Source organism: Metopolophium dirhodum, chromosome 7, assembly GCF_019925205.1.
Source record: "Metopolophium dirhodum isolate CAU chromosome 7, ASM1992520v1, whole genome shotgun sequence".
Taxonomy (NCBI): Eukaryota; Metazoa; Arthropoda; class Insecta; order Hemiptera; family Aphididae; genus Metopolophium; species Metopolophium dirhodum.
This window is the reverse complement of record NC_083566.1, coordinates 37,973,731-37,992,305: the sequence shown is the minus strand read 5'-3', so window position 1 is coordinate 37,992,305 and position 18,575 is coordinate 37,973,731. Positions and strand designations below refer to the sequence as shown.

Here is an 18,575-nt window from a genome sequence, read left to right as displayed (position 1 = left end):
ATGATTAGGTAGATATATATACTATTATTATGTATATTCATGTGCTGTATATAATATATTTATATTTATGTATTAGCAATCCGAGTATTATGATTATTTCTTTTTAATATGTATATAATTTTTACTTTTAATTTCGATGTAGGTAGGGATATTAAATATATAAAATTCTGATACAATACATTATGTGCCATATATATTATTATATTGCCCAAAGCCCATATTTTTATAAACAGCAATAATGAGTTTTTTTTTTCATTTTTTTAAGTTTCTATTTTGCCCAATTTCAATAAACCGTGACCTTTTTGCTTTTACATTTGGACTGCTAGAGAATATTCATTTTAAATTATAACTTTGTGGTAGAATGATTTATAGTATAATCTTATGATAGAAGAATGTTCATATAATAATGTTTTCTACAACTACAGGTCAACAATTCGAAAAGAACACAAATACATATTTACTCGTTTCTCAAATGTAATTGTAATATTATATGACAACAAAAGAATAAGATATTTTCCGATTTTTCCCCATGTTATTTGATATTTATATTTATTTATTAAACTTAATTTGTATATTTTACCTTTGTTTATAATTTTTTTCACAGGAAAAAATAAGTTAGCCTTTAAATAACTTGCTGCAAACTAAACAACATTTAAATTAATCATGTTTATTTTAGTTCTTTTATAGTTATTGGTAATCATAATTTATTACCGTGTAAATAATGCATAGGCACAAAAAAACGTATTTAGCATATAACGACTTATAAACAAACCAAATGTATAGTAAAATTATTTTCGACACGATTACAAAGAGTTCGACTTTGCGCGACATGTGCGTGATCGCAAAATTGACTACATCGTAACATTTTACCGATAGTACCGAGAAACCACATTTTCTACATTTCATCAATTTCTTTGCAAATTACACGATGGCTCGTTCGTCCATATAGCGTGTCGGGAAATAACTTCCAAATTTATTCGGATGGAAAAAAAATGAAAAACTAAATCACCGTTTTTCGTTTTTACTTCGTCAGTTCGTCACATCTGAATCCGAACGAAACCGACGTTTTCGTCAGTGTGTAATTATTACGGCGGAGGGACCATGGAAAGTCACTCATATAATAATATGATATATAAAAAATAATACATTTTATACGCAAAGTCGGTTAGTACGGTTAACCGGACGCGAAAAAAAATTATGCAAAAGACAGCAGACGTATTAAAATAAAAAGAATAGAAAATAATAATATAATAATATATTAAATCGAGTTTAATATATTCGGGAGCCGAAGGGTTAGTCAGCCGCGACACATACGCTATATAGAGTATAAATAGCCACAAAAAAAAAGAAGAAAAAAAAACGTCAGCAGAGCGGACGAACATAACAATAGGGAGAAAAAAATCCCTCGCGCCACCGTCGCCGATACCACACATGCCAACCAGTCGCTGACGTACACTATGTGACGTTAATTTTTTTCCCCTCCCTCATCAAAGTCTCTTGGGGGTAAGGGCTAGCCCACCTCGCCGGTTGTCCCGCACGATTTTTCGCGGGCGAATGTACAAGGATCGGCAGAGCCGACTTTTCGTCCGTGTACGGTCGATAACGATAACAATAATAATAGCTGTATAATAATAATAATATTGCGAGGAATTCGCCCGTGTAGCATACCCGAGTCGATATGGGGGAAAAATCAAAACGGGCCCGCAATTATAACACACCAACCCTCAGACGGCGACAAATGGGGTGAGATATATCTACCGCTGTTCCACTTCCACTACAACTACTCTCTGCACAGTGCACAACTATTATAGTATACAATTTATATTATACATATATTTTAACACACTATATTACACCGCCCTTTATAACATAATGTATATATATATATATATATATATATATATAGATATTATATTAATTTGCTAATGGAACAGATTGATATTATGCGCACCGCCGGGAAGGGTGGCTAAAAGTGAATCTGGCGTGGTAGGCAATATATTGTAATAATGGACGAGTGGTGGGTGGTATTATAATTGGTTGCTGCCGTTTTGATTGAATCAATTAGCAAAAATAACCTTACATAAACGATAAATATAGTAGGTGTCGTGATATATACATGTATCCACTATAAACAGGTGAAGTATACCTTCGAAATATTATACATTTCCGAGGATTCCGTATACACGTGAGTCACGTTACCGCGCTTACCCTTCTGATGATTGCAATATTACAACAATACAGTGCTTGAATTGGGGAAATTTAACAAGGAAGTCTCTAAGGTCTAGGAATAAAGTATGGGCGACTCTTATTACAATGATTGAACTAAGCAGCCTTACTTATAGCCTATAATTTATAGGAGGCTAACGAGTAACGACACCACGACAACGTCCTCGGATGAATAATTACAATATACTATAGTATACCGCATGCATTAACGACCGCTTATGACCGTTTAAAATAAATATTTTTAAACAACAGCCATTTATTCGCATTAACAATTATTTTAATTAATTATATATTGTGTACTCATTTAATTGTTTTTAAACTATATTCTATAGCTGTTATCAAATTATATTTTAACATCTTCTAGGTACACTATAATTTTGTGAAATGAAAATTACAAAAATAATGTAATTTGCAAAAATATTTCGTAAAAAAGAACGGTTTTCTGGCCTAATAAAAATAATTAGTAGGGGTGCTCTCAAAATATAAAGCAAAATAGTAAAGGAGCTCAATCCCCTGCCAGCGCCCCAACCACCACACACACACAACTTGAGCACTGCAACTATTGTATATTATACTATTTTATTAGTTATAATTCAAATGTTATATACGTATAACGTATTATCATTACTTATCAAATATCAAGGTGATTATAGTAAACTATCAGCCTTAGAGTTTTCATAGGTTTATTTATTAGGTATATTTTATTGATAATGCAGTTTGACTGGTGGTACACACACATGTTTTTAGCTTAAGACACGGGTAATCAACTTTGGAATGGGAAATAAAATTGGAAAATGTATCATTTGCCAAAGTTATTTTTTGATATAGCGTTATGAAATCTTAATTGACGTAGATCGATTCGATTGTCTGTTACAAGACAGATCGCAGCTAGTGGCGTGTATGTAGCCGCAAAATCGATCATTTTATAATAAATCTAAACAATGTTCTTTGCGACGAGTTAAATAATGAAGTAGACAATCAGATCGGAAATAATTTATAATATGAGAACATTTGAAATATTTATATAAATCGAAGTGAAGTTTAGCAGTGGCGTATTTTGCTATCGTACGTTAAATTACGATAATTCAATTGTCAGGCATTTGATCGATCGGAAATAATGAATTTCTAAAGAGGATATCTATATATTATATAATGATATAAAAGTCGAATATGGGGACGAGCTGAAACAGTGTGTGTGTGTAATGGTATGATTGAGGGTGCCGATAAACAAACGTGCAGGATGTGCAAGGAAAAAAAATTACCGCAAGTATAAGTACATAATATTTTATTTACAGAGAGTGAGAGAAAGATAGTCTGGGGAGGGATTCAAAGAAGATTGATTACGTTGATTGGATATAATAATAATATTGTGTAATAGGTAATAACAACGAAAAAGAAAAATAATATTTACGTGCTCGGTGCGTATTGTATTTAAGTATTGTGCGCATTAAAAAAAATCGTATTTAATTTATTTATTCGGTATGTGTATGATATAATATAGTGTGCAATGACTAATTTGGGATTTAACTAGTGAATGAGTGCGATAGGTACTAGTCGTGTTCGATTAACGCGATGAGTGAACGTGGTGTGGGGCGCAGACAATACGAATCGCAAAAAGAACGAAATTGTTGTAATTCGTTGGCACGACGCCCCCGACGACGCTATAATAATAATATTATACGCATATATACGTATATAGGACCATATAATATATAGGACGGTCGACATGAATCATGTGATACCCGCGGAGTTGAGTGTTGAAAAATAAATAAAAATAACGATTTGGCGATTCGTATACAGTTGCCAAAAGTGTGTATATAGGTGTGTTTTTATATACGTAATATATATATATATAAATAATAATATAGGTACCTATATGTATATTTATGTACTGTGCAAAGCGGTAGATATATACGTTTTCGAGTGGTCAATTGTAATTTTCGTATATATTTTTGGTGTGTGCATATACATATATACATATACAACGGAGGAGGTGTTCTTTGGAAAAGTGTACTGTGTATACTATTCGTCCCTTGAGAAAGTTTCTCGATCTCGTTTTTGGTTTGCTTATTCATGACTTCAGGCAAAATAAAATATCGTCGACGGTGGACACGGACTACGTCAAGCAGAAATGGCCGCGGCGATTTTAACAACTCCAATATAAAGTTGGTCATTTTTATGTCTTGCGTGTTTGTTTTGAATTTGTGCACTTTTTATTTTCGCCTTTTTTATCGTTCGTTGACCTACGTATGAACGCATTTATTGTGCTATAGTGTGTGCACCTAAATATAATGAAAAAATACGATATAAACGATCAAAGGTTTATATTATTATCATATTAAAAATACATTTTATCATGAAAATTAAAATATTATCTCAACAGATATCTTACAAAGTTACAACTCTGAATCCGTGCATTTTATTTACGTAATACATTTCTTAAGTAGATCATTTCACGGAAATTGTTCTAACGAGTCCTTTATTCAAATCCATTTATGTGATTTTTACCAGTGAATAAATATCAATAATATTATCATAAAAAAACAAACAAAAGGTCACGTGTACTCAAAGGTTGATATTATACAACACTGCTGAAGAATGGATTTTAATATAATAATATTATTATATTGTACTTAGCTATATAAACATTTATCAGTCAATCAATACCAAAAACGTACAGCGTTTCAATTATTTTTATTATGTAAACAACTTAATATTAACAAAACAATTACCTACTAGGTATAAGATTTATAAAAACTATTAAAAAGATTAAATGTCATGTGACTATCTATATGTTAGGGAATACTATTATAGAATTTTAAAGACAGAGATTTAAAGACAAACTTACTGGTTTAAACTTAAAAATACGTTAGATATGAATGTTTATGATGATAAACTTACCTGTGTAACCTTTAACATTTTAAGTACCTAACTCATTAGTTTAATGCCACATACTTATTTGTATTTTGTAAGGAGTATTAATTTGTATAGTATAACCGTAATGCGCAAAGTTATTCTACTTTTCTTTTCCAATAAGTGACTGGGTTTTAATTTATTGTGTTTTAAACTACCTATGTCATATATGTCATATATGGAACCATTCATAACACACTGAGATTTTTTATCACCTATATAAATAATTGTATTTTATAATCCTCAATGGACCATTTTAATTTGTAAAGTTTACAATATAAAATTTAAATTAGGTACATATAATAAAAAATTAACAGTAGTCAGTAGGTGATAAAAAATTAGTCTGTGGAAAAAATAAGTACGACTGCTCAAGACAAACCAAAATATAAAACTGTAGGTTGGTACTTAGTTTTAATGTAAATTGTATTTTACAATAGTTAATATTATATTTGAATGATATAAAAATGTTTAACGGGTGATTGAATTCCTAAATGTCAAACGCGTATTAACTATTAATACAATATGTAGGTACAAGCACAACTATATTTATTTGTATAACTATATATATTTTTATAAGTAATAGTTTATAGCTATATAGCTATATTACAGTGGTTTTCAAACTGGGTGCCGCGGCACACTGGTGTGCCGCGAGTATGCACTAGGTGTGCCGCGGTTTTTCCATAAATTATCGATTGCATTGAATTGCGATATAAGAAAATAAATGCTTTCAATCTCTATGGATTTGATATATATTTATATATTAATAAATCGACAGTTTGTAGGAATAAAGTGATTAAGATAAGTAATCTCAGATAACTATTGAACTATAAAAAGTATATAATATAGTATATTATATAGTGCCATATCGATAAAAATATTAAATGGGAAACACACGTTTAACACTGCTGTGTCAAATAAACATTGCAAGTGATTTTAAAATTAATTTTCTCTTGTACTGAAGTTTTATTCTATTATGTGATACATCTTCACAAATTGGACATTTTTATTATTATTATTATTAAACGTTGAAAGCATTTAGTTTGAAATGTTTGAATGGATAACAAACACTATAATATTACTGTTTATTGTACAGCGACATGTACACAATATGAACAAAACAAAATTTCTATGAAACGCGTACGATGGATTTGTGTATAAATGCATTACATGTTGTATAACTGCACAGTTGTACATGCACGAGCGTTGTGCATATGCATATACATCAAATAATAATATTATATTATTTTGTATAGGCACTTTTGAATGAAAGTTTTATCTACGCAGTGTAAATTATATCCTGTCAACCGACCAAAATGTGCATTTTATCGTGACTTAACCGGAACACGTTTAAACAATGGGTGGGGGAGGACTTGATACACATTCGCGTGATACAAATTCATTTTTATATCACGTTATTTTATGTCGTGACGTTCAAATAAAGAAGCGAGCTGAGGAACACTTTGCCTTGTGTTTTATTAATGTTCCTACCTAGGCCGCATTCACTATATTATACTATATATAGACGTGTGCCGTCCGCACATGTCTGCTCGGCTTTTAAGAATAATTATTATCCAAGTGGTTGACGTTATGAAGACGTGCAACGCAAACTTTTTGACAATATCGTTATTGTTGTTACTACTGTAATGAATTATACGCTTACTTACTTTCAGACTTTTTACACGGTCGGAAGAGTTTTATTTTAAAATCGAACATGGTGTAACGTGACGATATTATTATGTCTTGATGTACGCACCACATTATCATCATCATCAACAAAAATCATGTCTACAAAAAAAAACTGACATATTATAAAAATAATTTACCCATAATTATAATTTTGGATGCATTGAAATTCGTTCACTTTTGTTTTGGGGTTTTATTTTTTACTTGACTAACGACCGTGTGTTAAAATACTTACGGAGTAAAAAATACAAACGTGGAACATCATAATATTATATAACCCATGCGTTTTATTATAATACGTACGAGTGTACGAAAATATTAGAGTCGAAATTATGTTTTATGATAATGGTGAACAAAATGTGTATTAAATTTTCATTTTGGCAGAAGAAACAAATGTGACACCATAAAACAACTCAGATGGAAATGTCTATATTGAGCACTTGTTTCACTTAGCACATAAATGTGTGTGTAGTATAATTTGTATTTTTAACGAAACAATGACAGTAATTGTAATATTCTATTAGCCGATATTTCTAATGTGATTATTCTTTAAAAAACGTTTTCAAGATTTCTTTCAATTAGAAACTGTGTTTGACTCTGCAGCAAGCTTTCATTGAACGAAAAAGAAATTTGAAAAAAAACATTCAAGTAGATAAGTTATTAGTATCCCAGCTCCATCAATAGTTAAAATAATCACAAAATATATATGAGTACATAATATACATAAGGTACCTACATGATGTATTACAATAGTGCATGATATATTCATAAGCTATTATTTCCAATGCATTTTAAAATAATTAACTTCTCATTATAATTTCTATTCGTTTAAGACTTTTTATTCTGAGTGGTACAAGGAATTTAATGATTTACACTGCCTATGTTTTGTTTTGTTTGTCGGATAGTGTGGTAAAGCTCCAAAAGAAATTTGTCGTTTAAATGGCACTTAGGTACTTTGAAGAGGAAATTTGTTGATTTTATTTGTAGTTACTCTAAATCTACCCTATCAAACATTTAAAATGAATACCTATACCACTATACTGCATATAGGATAAATTAGTGTCCTACAAACGATCTTTGTACGAGCGTGTGTGTGTGTGTTTGTACTGTACAGGTATATTATATTTTAAATTATCATAAAATACAATTATGATGTAATATCATTGATGACTAATGCCGTTCGTTTTATTGAAATGTTGATAAAATATTTTATTTTTACGTCTTCAATGAAACTCGAAACCTTTCCATGTTATTTATTCCTTATAATTTACAGATCATAAATTAACAATTGAATCTTAGAAATCTTTATGAATACATTTTACGTTGTTCAATATTTTAATATTTTAATAACATAATGTACTCTTGTACATTTTCAAGAGATCATATTTACAGAGTTTCAGACTGTAAGTCTGTAATCAAAATTGTATGAAAATATTAGTACATATTACATTAATCATTACAACATACATCTTGTCTTATTTTATTCCAAACAAATGATATGCTAATTTAGTAAGTAATTTATTCTGTTTATAAAGTCAAATCAACAACACTGGTATAAATATGGTATAGTTCACTTAGAAAGCCAGAGCACTTAATAAATATATACTATACATACATATTGTAATATTTCAACTCGAGTACATATTTTCAAATTATAACGCTTCGTTTTCTTCATATTACTATAATAATATATTACGAACAGCCGATCGCATATTACAATGTTTAATATTATACACAGTTTTTACGTTTGAAAAACTGTACATTAAAAATAAACTTTAGAAATAGGTATACAATTAAATCAAATTATTAACAATTTAAAATCGATATCATGAATTATAATATCATATCTATCTTTGAATATTGATATCTGTATCACGTTTGATGATATATTATTTGTATGTATTGAATGCTAGTTTTTATACAAAACTAATTGTATATACATAATAATATTATATTTATATTATATTTATTTATGATATATTATATCCATTTAATTATAATTGTACACAAGTCATAATCTAAAATGAAAAGCAATTTTAAAAAAATAATGATTTCATATTAAGTATTAAATTCATAATTGTTTCTGTTTCTCGTTTTAATAAAACTACATTAGACTTTACAAACATCGAGACGTTATAATATTATAACCCATATTGTTTGTAACAATTTATTTTAAACGGCTAAGTCGTATTTATAAAATTCGTAATTTAATTTTCAGGAGAAAAATACGAACCGGAAGAGTTTGTCACCGAACAATATAAAACGCGAATGAAACTCACAATTAAGTCTGTTACTGCCGAAGATTACGGCACGTACAAATGTTTGTCAAGAAATGCACTCGGAGACACTGATGGCACAATAAAAATATACCGTAAGTGTATGTTTTTAAACGCAATTATTATTTAATATTATTTTTTTATGAACCGTATTAAAATCAAATGAAACGTAACTGCAGTTTATGTATGCTCGTTAAATTTTCTATATTTTTGTCAACAAAATATAGAAACAAAACGGTAATACACTTGGGTAAATTAAAATAATACTATAATATACAGTTATAACCACAGAAATTTTGAGTATAGAAAATCACCAAAAATTCATTGAGTGTATTTTACTGCTTAATGGCTATGTACAATCAAAACACTTCTATGATTCATATAAAATAGAGTATTAATGTTGGGTACACGTAAGAGATAGGTACTTATCTCTGACTTAAAGTAAGAAATATTAAAATTTCTAACTTCAATAGTTATAATTTCTAATGTATATGAAAAAACTACTTTTTGAGTTTTCAGAGGAATTTGATAAACATAAATCTGGTTTAAAGGAATAAAAATATCAACTAACCACGCGTTTGACGCAGGTTATACACTATTAGAATGCATATTCAAAACAAAAAGTCAAAAAGCGTTTAAAACAGACATTTTAATGCGGCCATCCCAAATTTATTAAAAAAAAAATTTTTTTTTTTTTGTTCATTAAAATTTAATATAAAAGTTGTACATCCATTAATAATTAATAAAAATTGTGGAAACGTTAGAAAAACAGTTATTTATTTATGATACTCCTAATATATTCCAATAAACTCAATAAATAGATCAGAAATGTTTAATTACCAATACGAACATTAACAATAATAATTAATGTTATTGTTATAAGTTATTATTATCAGTATATTAGATTTTATTTTTACAGTTGAATTAGACATCGCGTGTGCACAATCGAATTCAAATCATTTGTTTTAATATTGTTATACCACGATCATTCAATACTCCCATAGGTTTTAATCGCGTTAACGTTGTTAATCGCTCATTTGAAATTTGCATTTTATTTTGCTATTCATAACCACTATAATGAAAATATTATACTGATGGAAATTATAATGATAGGGTTTTCGAAAATAGTACGATAACGTTTAAAATAAAACACAATTAATTTTTTTTGTTTTAATTTTAATGTTGATCAGATAGGTAATCAACTGTAATTTCAACACTTTAAACGTTGGTATTCAAGACCAAAATCAAATTTTAAAATCGTCATCGTCCTTGATTAAGAATATTTTTTAATTTCATAGACGTGCATGACGTATTGTACTCCGTTCCAGCCACATTATCTAAGATTTTAACTATTGCCTTAAAAAGACTAAAAGTACTTATATTTTTAAGGGCCATATTTTGAAATACTCAGATTTATATTTCACTGCATGAACGAGTGTTCAGTGACGATACTAACTTTTTTTCAAATGGAATTAAGTACTCTTTTTTCATATTAATTCTTAATCATGACATTTATAAAAATGTTAATATATCGAAATCGAAATTTGAATGAGTAGTTTCGAGTTATTTAACTTTGTGTACTATGGATAATTATAAGTCAATGTTAATGGGGTTGAAAGATATGGGGGTTATGAAGAACTTCCAATTTTAATAATTGATATTATTTCATCAACATTATATTATAATTTATAAACACGGTCCAATTATAATAAATACTAAATTCAATATTACAATATGTTATATTTTATATTTTTGTGTAACTGTCTTTAAGGACTATTAACCTTATTATATTATACATTTTAATAACAGAAACTACTCGTTCAAATTTTGATTTTAGATATATCAACATTTGCTTAAAAATTATCTGCAATCCGCTTAACAATATTTACGGTAAAAAAAGTTGGTGCTTGTTTAAAATAAAGAAATTCCGTATCGTCACAGGATACTCTTTAAATGGTATATAAATGTAGATATTTAAAAATATTATAGTCCCGAAGACGTATACTTAAAAACTAGTTATTACTAAAATCGTAATTTGAATAAGTTATAGGACAATGAGGATGAGCACTGAGCATGCTTGGCGAATCACACTGTATAATTCATAGCGTATTATGAAATAGGATATTTTATTTCGAAATTAAAATATTAAATATTATTAATACAATACAATTATAAGAATAATACCTAGATAATATTAAAATATAAAAAAAAACAAATTTAAAATCAAAGGTAATACATTATAATGATCTTAATGTTAAAATACTATAAACTTACTGATCTTCAGAATAGTTTGTAAAAAAAGAGTTAAAACCTTTGGGACTAATGCTATCCACGCAATTTAAATTCTTAGCGAATGTACAAGTACCTACTAACTTGGTGTTGATTGATTTTATTTAGAGCACATGGGATTCTACTCGACTCGTTTCGATTAACCCTTTTGCAGTAGTAATGTGGCACTTCGATGTGTAAACCAATGGCAATAAACAAGTTTACACGGTTAGACACTATAATATGTAATATATGCATAACCTAGTAAAAGTGTGCGAGTGATGCACACACATCAGTAAATTGAATTTATTTCATAAAATAGTTTTTATTATCATCTCTATTTGCAACGAAAACGGTATTACTATAAAATTGTACTGGCATCAGTGCCAGTTTTGTTTGGTAAAACCATATAATTTTTTTCATAATTTTAAATGAGCAGATATTCTTAACAGTTTTTTTTAACTAAAAATGTTTTTGTTTGATAAAATATAGAAGTGGCTAATAACGGCGGACACAGCACTACGCGACCCAAGCACAGATGTAAGTAACAACTTTTTATTTACTATACAACAAATACTATTATACTAATACGCTGTACTACAATCCAAGTACAGCAGTTACTTGGTATTGATGTGAAATACGTGTATTCATGCTTTTCTTCAAAACGTATTTACTTATACAACAATAACAATTACATTTAAAATATTTATTTTTTGGACACACTCCTTGAAAAATACGTTTTATAATATTATGTTTTTGAAAATAAAAACAATAAGACATAAAAGACCCATTAATGTTTTATTCGTGAGTATTGAAAAAAAAACACAAATCACGTGTATGATATTTTAGATGTAACCTCTCTATATTATAATATACAGGATAATTCATCCAGCACGCTCAACCCACTTTTATCATTTAATAATTTATTTATTAAAATTATGTAATTTTTTGTAATTTAAATAAATACATGGTTACCTATAGAAAAAATTGGCCTTGAGCAATATGCATGCTTGGTAAATACCTCAATCTACATATTAATATAATAATATATTATATTTATTATACATAACCATGTCTAAAGAAGATTAATGGATATAAAGTGGATTATTATTTTATGGAAAACATATTGTATGTACAAAATTGTTATTAAAACAACGCATATTTTATTTGTTAAACCAATATAAATGGATTTAATAATTGGATAATGTTTTAAATTGTTTCAAATATTACGAATATGTGGTGTATCATCTCACAAATAAAAGTATAATAACATAATAAACTTTATTGATAAGTACATTTATTATATTATTTATAATATAGATAATGTTTGTTAAAAATAAAAAGTAAACAAAAGATAAACCCTTTGGACCATAGCTAAGACAATGGAGGGAGAATTCAAGTGACTTAAATTGTTTTGTTTCACGTTTTATTTTCACAATTTCATTCGTGTAGGAGCACTCTAGGACGTACGAGCTAGTGTATTATGTAGTTACACTTGTTTTTATATAATTATTATTGTTGAAACATAGTACAAAAAAATATCTCATAATGATGCTTCTGTCACACAAAACGACTACACGAGATGGGGGAACAATGGTAAGTAGGTATAAAAATATAATATGTTCGTACCTATGACGTACGTTACCCCCCCCCCCCCCCCTCCACCAATTTATCCTTTTCAATTTTTTTTTCGCCAATAATTAGTACTCAATAACTGTGAATTCCAGAACAGGTTCTTATAACTCCTGCTCTGACGGTTTTACTAATTACTGGCGCAAAAAAAAGATTGGAAAAGTCAAATTGGTGAGGGCCGGGATATAACTATTTGATAATAAACGCTCCTATAATATTATGTTATAACTTATAGGTATATTATAAAATATACTGTGTCCTAGAAAATTGGAAAATTCATCTTTTTAGCATAAAAACAGTCATAAAATAGTAAAATACTTTAAACTTTTATTTGTATTAATATATTTTTTGTATCGTACTTTCGTACTTTTTATATATTTTACCCTGTTAATTATAATATTATAATATTATACTATTACGTTAAATAAAATACTAGTACCTACTTGTAATTATAATTTTTCGTACCTACCCATAATTGTTTAACGAAATTGCCTTCATTCCCATGATTAATTTAATCGAATTTTTTTTTTTATAAAATATTTACACGCAGTACCTATTTACATTTTCAACTTAGAAATAAAAATATATACAATGATTTATCATATTATACTATATAAACACGCGAATCGATCGGCAACGTGCACTCATTTTAATATTATATTTTACATGTATATAGAAGAATATAAAATCGTTAATCGTTAGTTAAGTATCGAAAATAATATAATACAAATAATGAAATAAAATCAACTCTTGTATTATTACATGTAATTGGGTAATAATGTACTGTTGTAAATAAATACGGACGTCCAGTAATAGTATTAATAGTTTTTAGAGGTACCTAATAATACTTTAACTAACTCATAACAATAATTTACCTATAATACCACTTGTGTTAAATTAATGGCACTTTGAAAAACAGTACAGTTATATAATAGATATAAAATAATTTATCCGCTTGTCTATTATTCAAATATACCTACATCACTGTAGAAAAACTGGTGAAAAAATACAAATCATTTCAAACGAGTTGCCACACTGCAAGGTCCACAGTTTATTATGCAAAAATATGAAATTTCCAAGTTGCCTTTGATACACATATTATATTATTTTAATATACCTATTATAATATAATATCTATATACGAGAACGGACGATCTCAAATTTCGTCCGTGAGAGATCGTACGATCAACAAATACCCGTTATCGCGATCCGTCTCAAACACAAACGGAAAACATGAATGATTTAAGATCGGGGTTTTTCGTTAATTTCTCCTTGATTTTACGACACGACGGATCTGGTCCTTCCGATCCGTAACCGCAACTCGGAAACATCGAAACCCCCCGCAGGATTTCCTCTCTGGTTTTCACCATTGACCCTTGTCCGCGATGATTGTCCTCGTACTCGTCATCATCGCGTGTTGTCGTTGTATATAAATATACATCATCTTGGATCCTATCGAATCACCACAACGCGGTTGTAAATTATTTATACACGATCGACGAATATATATATAATATAAATATATAGATATGTACACCTACGATATACCAATACAGGTTACAGAGAGGACTATAGGAGAGCAACGGCTATAAGGGGCAGATATCGATGGTCTCTATTGTTTTGGCCGCACACGTCCGAAATAAAGCGATTTAGTCTAGAATATGACTGGTGTACGTTTTTGGTCGATCGGGTGGGTATGCGGTGGCGGGTAGGGCGCGGTGGCAGTTGAATAAAACATTTCGGCGGTCTCGATCGTTTCCAACGCGATCTAATGGGGTTTTCAAACGCATTACACTTATATATAGGCACGCGGCAGTGGTGGTAGAGTATAGATCCGTGTAGCGTGTGTGTGTGTATGTTAGAGAGAGACCTCCCCGTCGAAATTATCGAGGGACTCACCCGAATACAGGTCTTGTTGTTGCTGAGGTGCGAGAAAAACGAGTTTTTAATTTTCACTCAAACCCTCGTGGATTGCTGTATTTAGCGGCTTAGCAAAATAAGACGTGTAAAATGTGCTTGCGTATCACTATATCAATTTTTTTTTTTTAAATTAAATTTTAATTTTAATTAACGCCGTTTTTGGCTATTGCTCCTGCACTTAAAGGCCTTTCAAACAGTCAGTTGCGTTTTCTCGTTCAATTTTTACACGGTGGTAACATGCACAACGACGCGTATATTTTAGAACTTAGAATGATTTCACTTCATCGAGTCATATAGTAGAACAGCGATTCCCAAAGTGTGTTTTGCCGAACAGAAGGGTTCCAGGGTTCCGCTAGATGTATGTGAATATTGAAAAAAATATTTTACATTATACTAAGTTCACCTAAATAATAGTAACTAGACTATAACATTTCTATAAAATATTCGTTTTACAGACATCGGGGTTCCACGAAACAAGAAAGTTTTTCCTAATGGTTGCTAAAGTTTGGGATACTAGATACACCTTACACCTAACCTATACTGTTGTACTTATACCAACGTTCTAAGAGCCAAATATATTTTTCATATTTACAAATTTGTAATAGTTTACGCAACTATAATATATGCATTTTTAATAGATTAAGGCCTACATACTAAACGTAAACCGATTTTCTATTTTTAACTAACTCTTTTTCACCAAATTTTTTTGTTATCTTCAATTTGATGACATTTTATTTTATTATTTTCTACTCAAAAAAGATAAAGTTAATAACTGTAATTAACTAAATTAAACACCAGCTACTAGATTACTTCTATTTATTAATTATTTAATTATCGTTGAAAAATGCACTCGTTTTGTACTTTATTTTTATGAACCTTGTTGGCCCTATTATGTAACGTTTTGTTTTTAATTAAAATAACATTTTTAGTTTTAGACAAACTTAATATAGGACATAGGTAAATTTATTTTATTTTATCATTATTCTGTATACGTAAATGCTTGTGAAATATGTATAACTTAGACAGAATATATTATTATTATATATTTTATTGGTTAAGTTACCTAGCTTGTATAAGTGTTTACCCAATACTGTGTATAGATTATAGGTACATTAAACTATTGCTTCTTGAATATTATGATAATCTGCGGTGTAAGCGAAATTGGTCATGACTCATGAGGCTTTACAATAATCTTACTCCGTGTATGCCATTCCATACATACCTAAAATGTATCCCAAATCTTAATATTTAAACAGTCTGGTTGAGCGAATGGTTAATTAAATTCTAAATGTTTAACCACTATCATATTATATTGAATAGTTTACCAAACGTAAAAAATAGGCTGAAAAATGGCATTATCTTACTAAATTAATATAATATTTATATTAAAAAAGAAAATATACGATGATAATTAATAATTAATTGAGCGTTGACATATTTTCACTAATACAGTGTTTTAATCAGTAATGGTTCATATAATCATATCCTAGAAACTCAAGTTTAAAATGAAAATTATAGTTTAAAAGCTGAGTGAGATATAAAAAAATGTAATAAATAATAATCATAAATTATCGGCAAATACAATTTAAAATCTATAATATTATACAATAACAATCTAATAAAGTTTTCAAAAACTTTGCATTCTAAAAAGTAACTTTCTAAAATGTTCCCATTATTCGTTTTAATATGATATATTATTGTTATTATGTTTATTATCTATTTATTTAATTAGTATGAATCACATTTCTATGCGTTTTTAATTAATATTTTATTATAACATAATTGAAACATGATAATTTATTTGTCTAGCATTTGAATGTTATAATCTAAAGTTTAAAAAAAAGGTGGGTGTCACTCTGCCGTACTGTAGGTTACAAGTGGGTCACTATCATGGATGGTGTTAAATTTGAATTCAATGATATAATATCATTGTATAAGAAAAACGATTCTGATCGAAAACGGTCAGTCAGCCTATGATATTACCAAGTATATTTGATGATATTATTGTAAATAAAGTAATTTATGTATAACCTATTTACGTGGAGCCTTGTTTTAAATTTTCAATCCTTAACTATAAAAGTTGAACATTTTATAAATTTTTAACTAAAAAATAATAATCACATTTTAATTACATTTGATACATTTTGTCAAAATTTAAACTTTAAATGCTTATAAAAAAAAAATTGTGCTTATGTATTTATAATATGTTTCAACTGCTATTGTAACAATACATCAGGAGCCTTGTATTAAATTTTCACGATTTTTACCCAACATATAAAATTGTATTGATATTTATAGAAAAAAAAAACTAAAAAAATTTAAAACTGAAAATGTCCGTAAACAGCTCAAAAATAGTCAAATTATTTTCAAAATTTTATCGTATATAGATGCTAATATTCAGTGAAATTTTCAAGTATCTACAATCATACATTTTTTAATTACGACAAAATAAGAAAATCGTTACATGAGAAATCAAGTGAATATCAAATTTTGTAAAAATATGAATTTCAAACGCTCATAAAAATTTAATTTGACTTCCTTGTTTACATTTTTTTTTTGACAAAGGTAGAAAAACTTATGGATAATCTTGTATTACATTTTCAAATCTTAGATTTAAAAAGAAAATTTTTATGAATTCTCATACTCAAAATAATTTGCTAATTTTCGTGATTTTTCCGTATTTTGTCAATATTTAAACTTTAAATGCTTATAAATAAAAACTGTGACTAAGGATTTTTAATATTTTTCAAATATCATTGTAAAAATATAGTAGGAGCCTTGTATTAAAGTCTCAAGCTTTTTTACCCAACAAATTAGTTTTATTGACATCCATAGAAAAAAAACTAAAAAAAATGGAAACTGAAAATGTCCGTCAACAGCTCAAAATAATTTTAAATATTTGGAAAATGTTGTGGTGTATAGAAAGTGCTAATATAAACATTAAGTCAAAATATCATGTATATACGTTCATTTGTTTTAGAGTTACACCAAAAACCAGTTTCCCAAAAACAGATTTTGCCTAAAAATTCCCGTTTTTCCTTAATTTTTCTTTTGCTTTTCACGGCGCTTTTGAATACTACTGGGAAATTTTTACTTTTGACCCCCTAAAGTACCAACTAGATTAAAATATTGTTGAAGAAAATCCAATCATTTTTACTGTCCTAAAATGTGATGATAGACACAAAAATATATATAAAAGAAAACACACATACATCATTGTAAAATCAATACATTCATCGTTTCACTCAGGATTTAAAAAAATGTATTTCAAACGTTTTTGTTTCTAACTTAATATTTGTTTCCATAAATATACGTTTATGTTTTTAATTAGGTGTTCTTATGAAGTTTAGAAACGTTTTATAAACATTGTATTTACACAAACCGATATATAAAGGTACTTATAGAATTAATTAAATTTATTACTGTAAACAAAAGTTAATTTTTGTTTCGTTTTAATTTCTTTAAGAACTTAAAGAACCAGCACGATTATATATCCAGGCGTTACTTATAGTACCAACTATTAAAAATAACTCTACATCATATACTATGTATACATTTATATTATATAATAATACATATGTCACTTAATTATTTTATTTTTTTTATTGAACTAAAATAAAAACATCAACAACAAAGGTTATTAGTTTTTGATTTAAA

General features: G+C 28.3%; 1 protein-coding gene across 1 annotated transcript in view; it reads left to right on the top strand.

The window, feature by feature from the left end:
- The window catches only part of LOC132948391 (neurotrimin-like), a 191,783-nt gene that overhangs the window by 151,614 nt on the left and 21,594 nt on the right, over positions 1-18,575 (top strand). The window contains exons 7-8 of the mRNA XM_061018830.1: positions 9,041-9,193; positions 11,859-11,906. Coding sequence (XP_060874813.1) covers positions 9,041-9,193; positions 11,859-11,906 — 201 coding nt within the window. The remainder of the gene's footprint in view (positions 1-9,040; positions 9,194-11,858; positions 11,907-18,575) is intronic.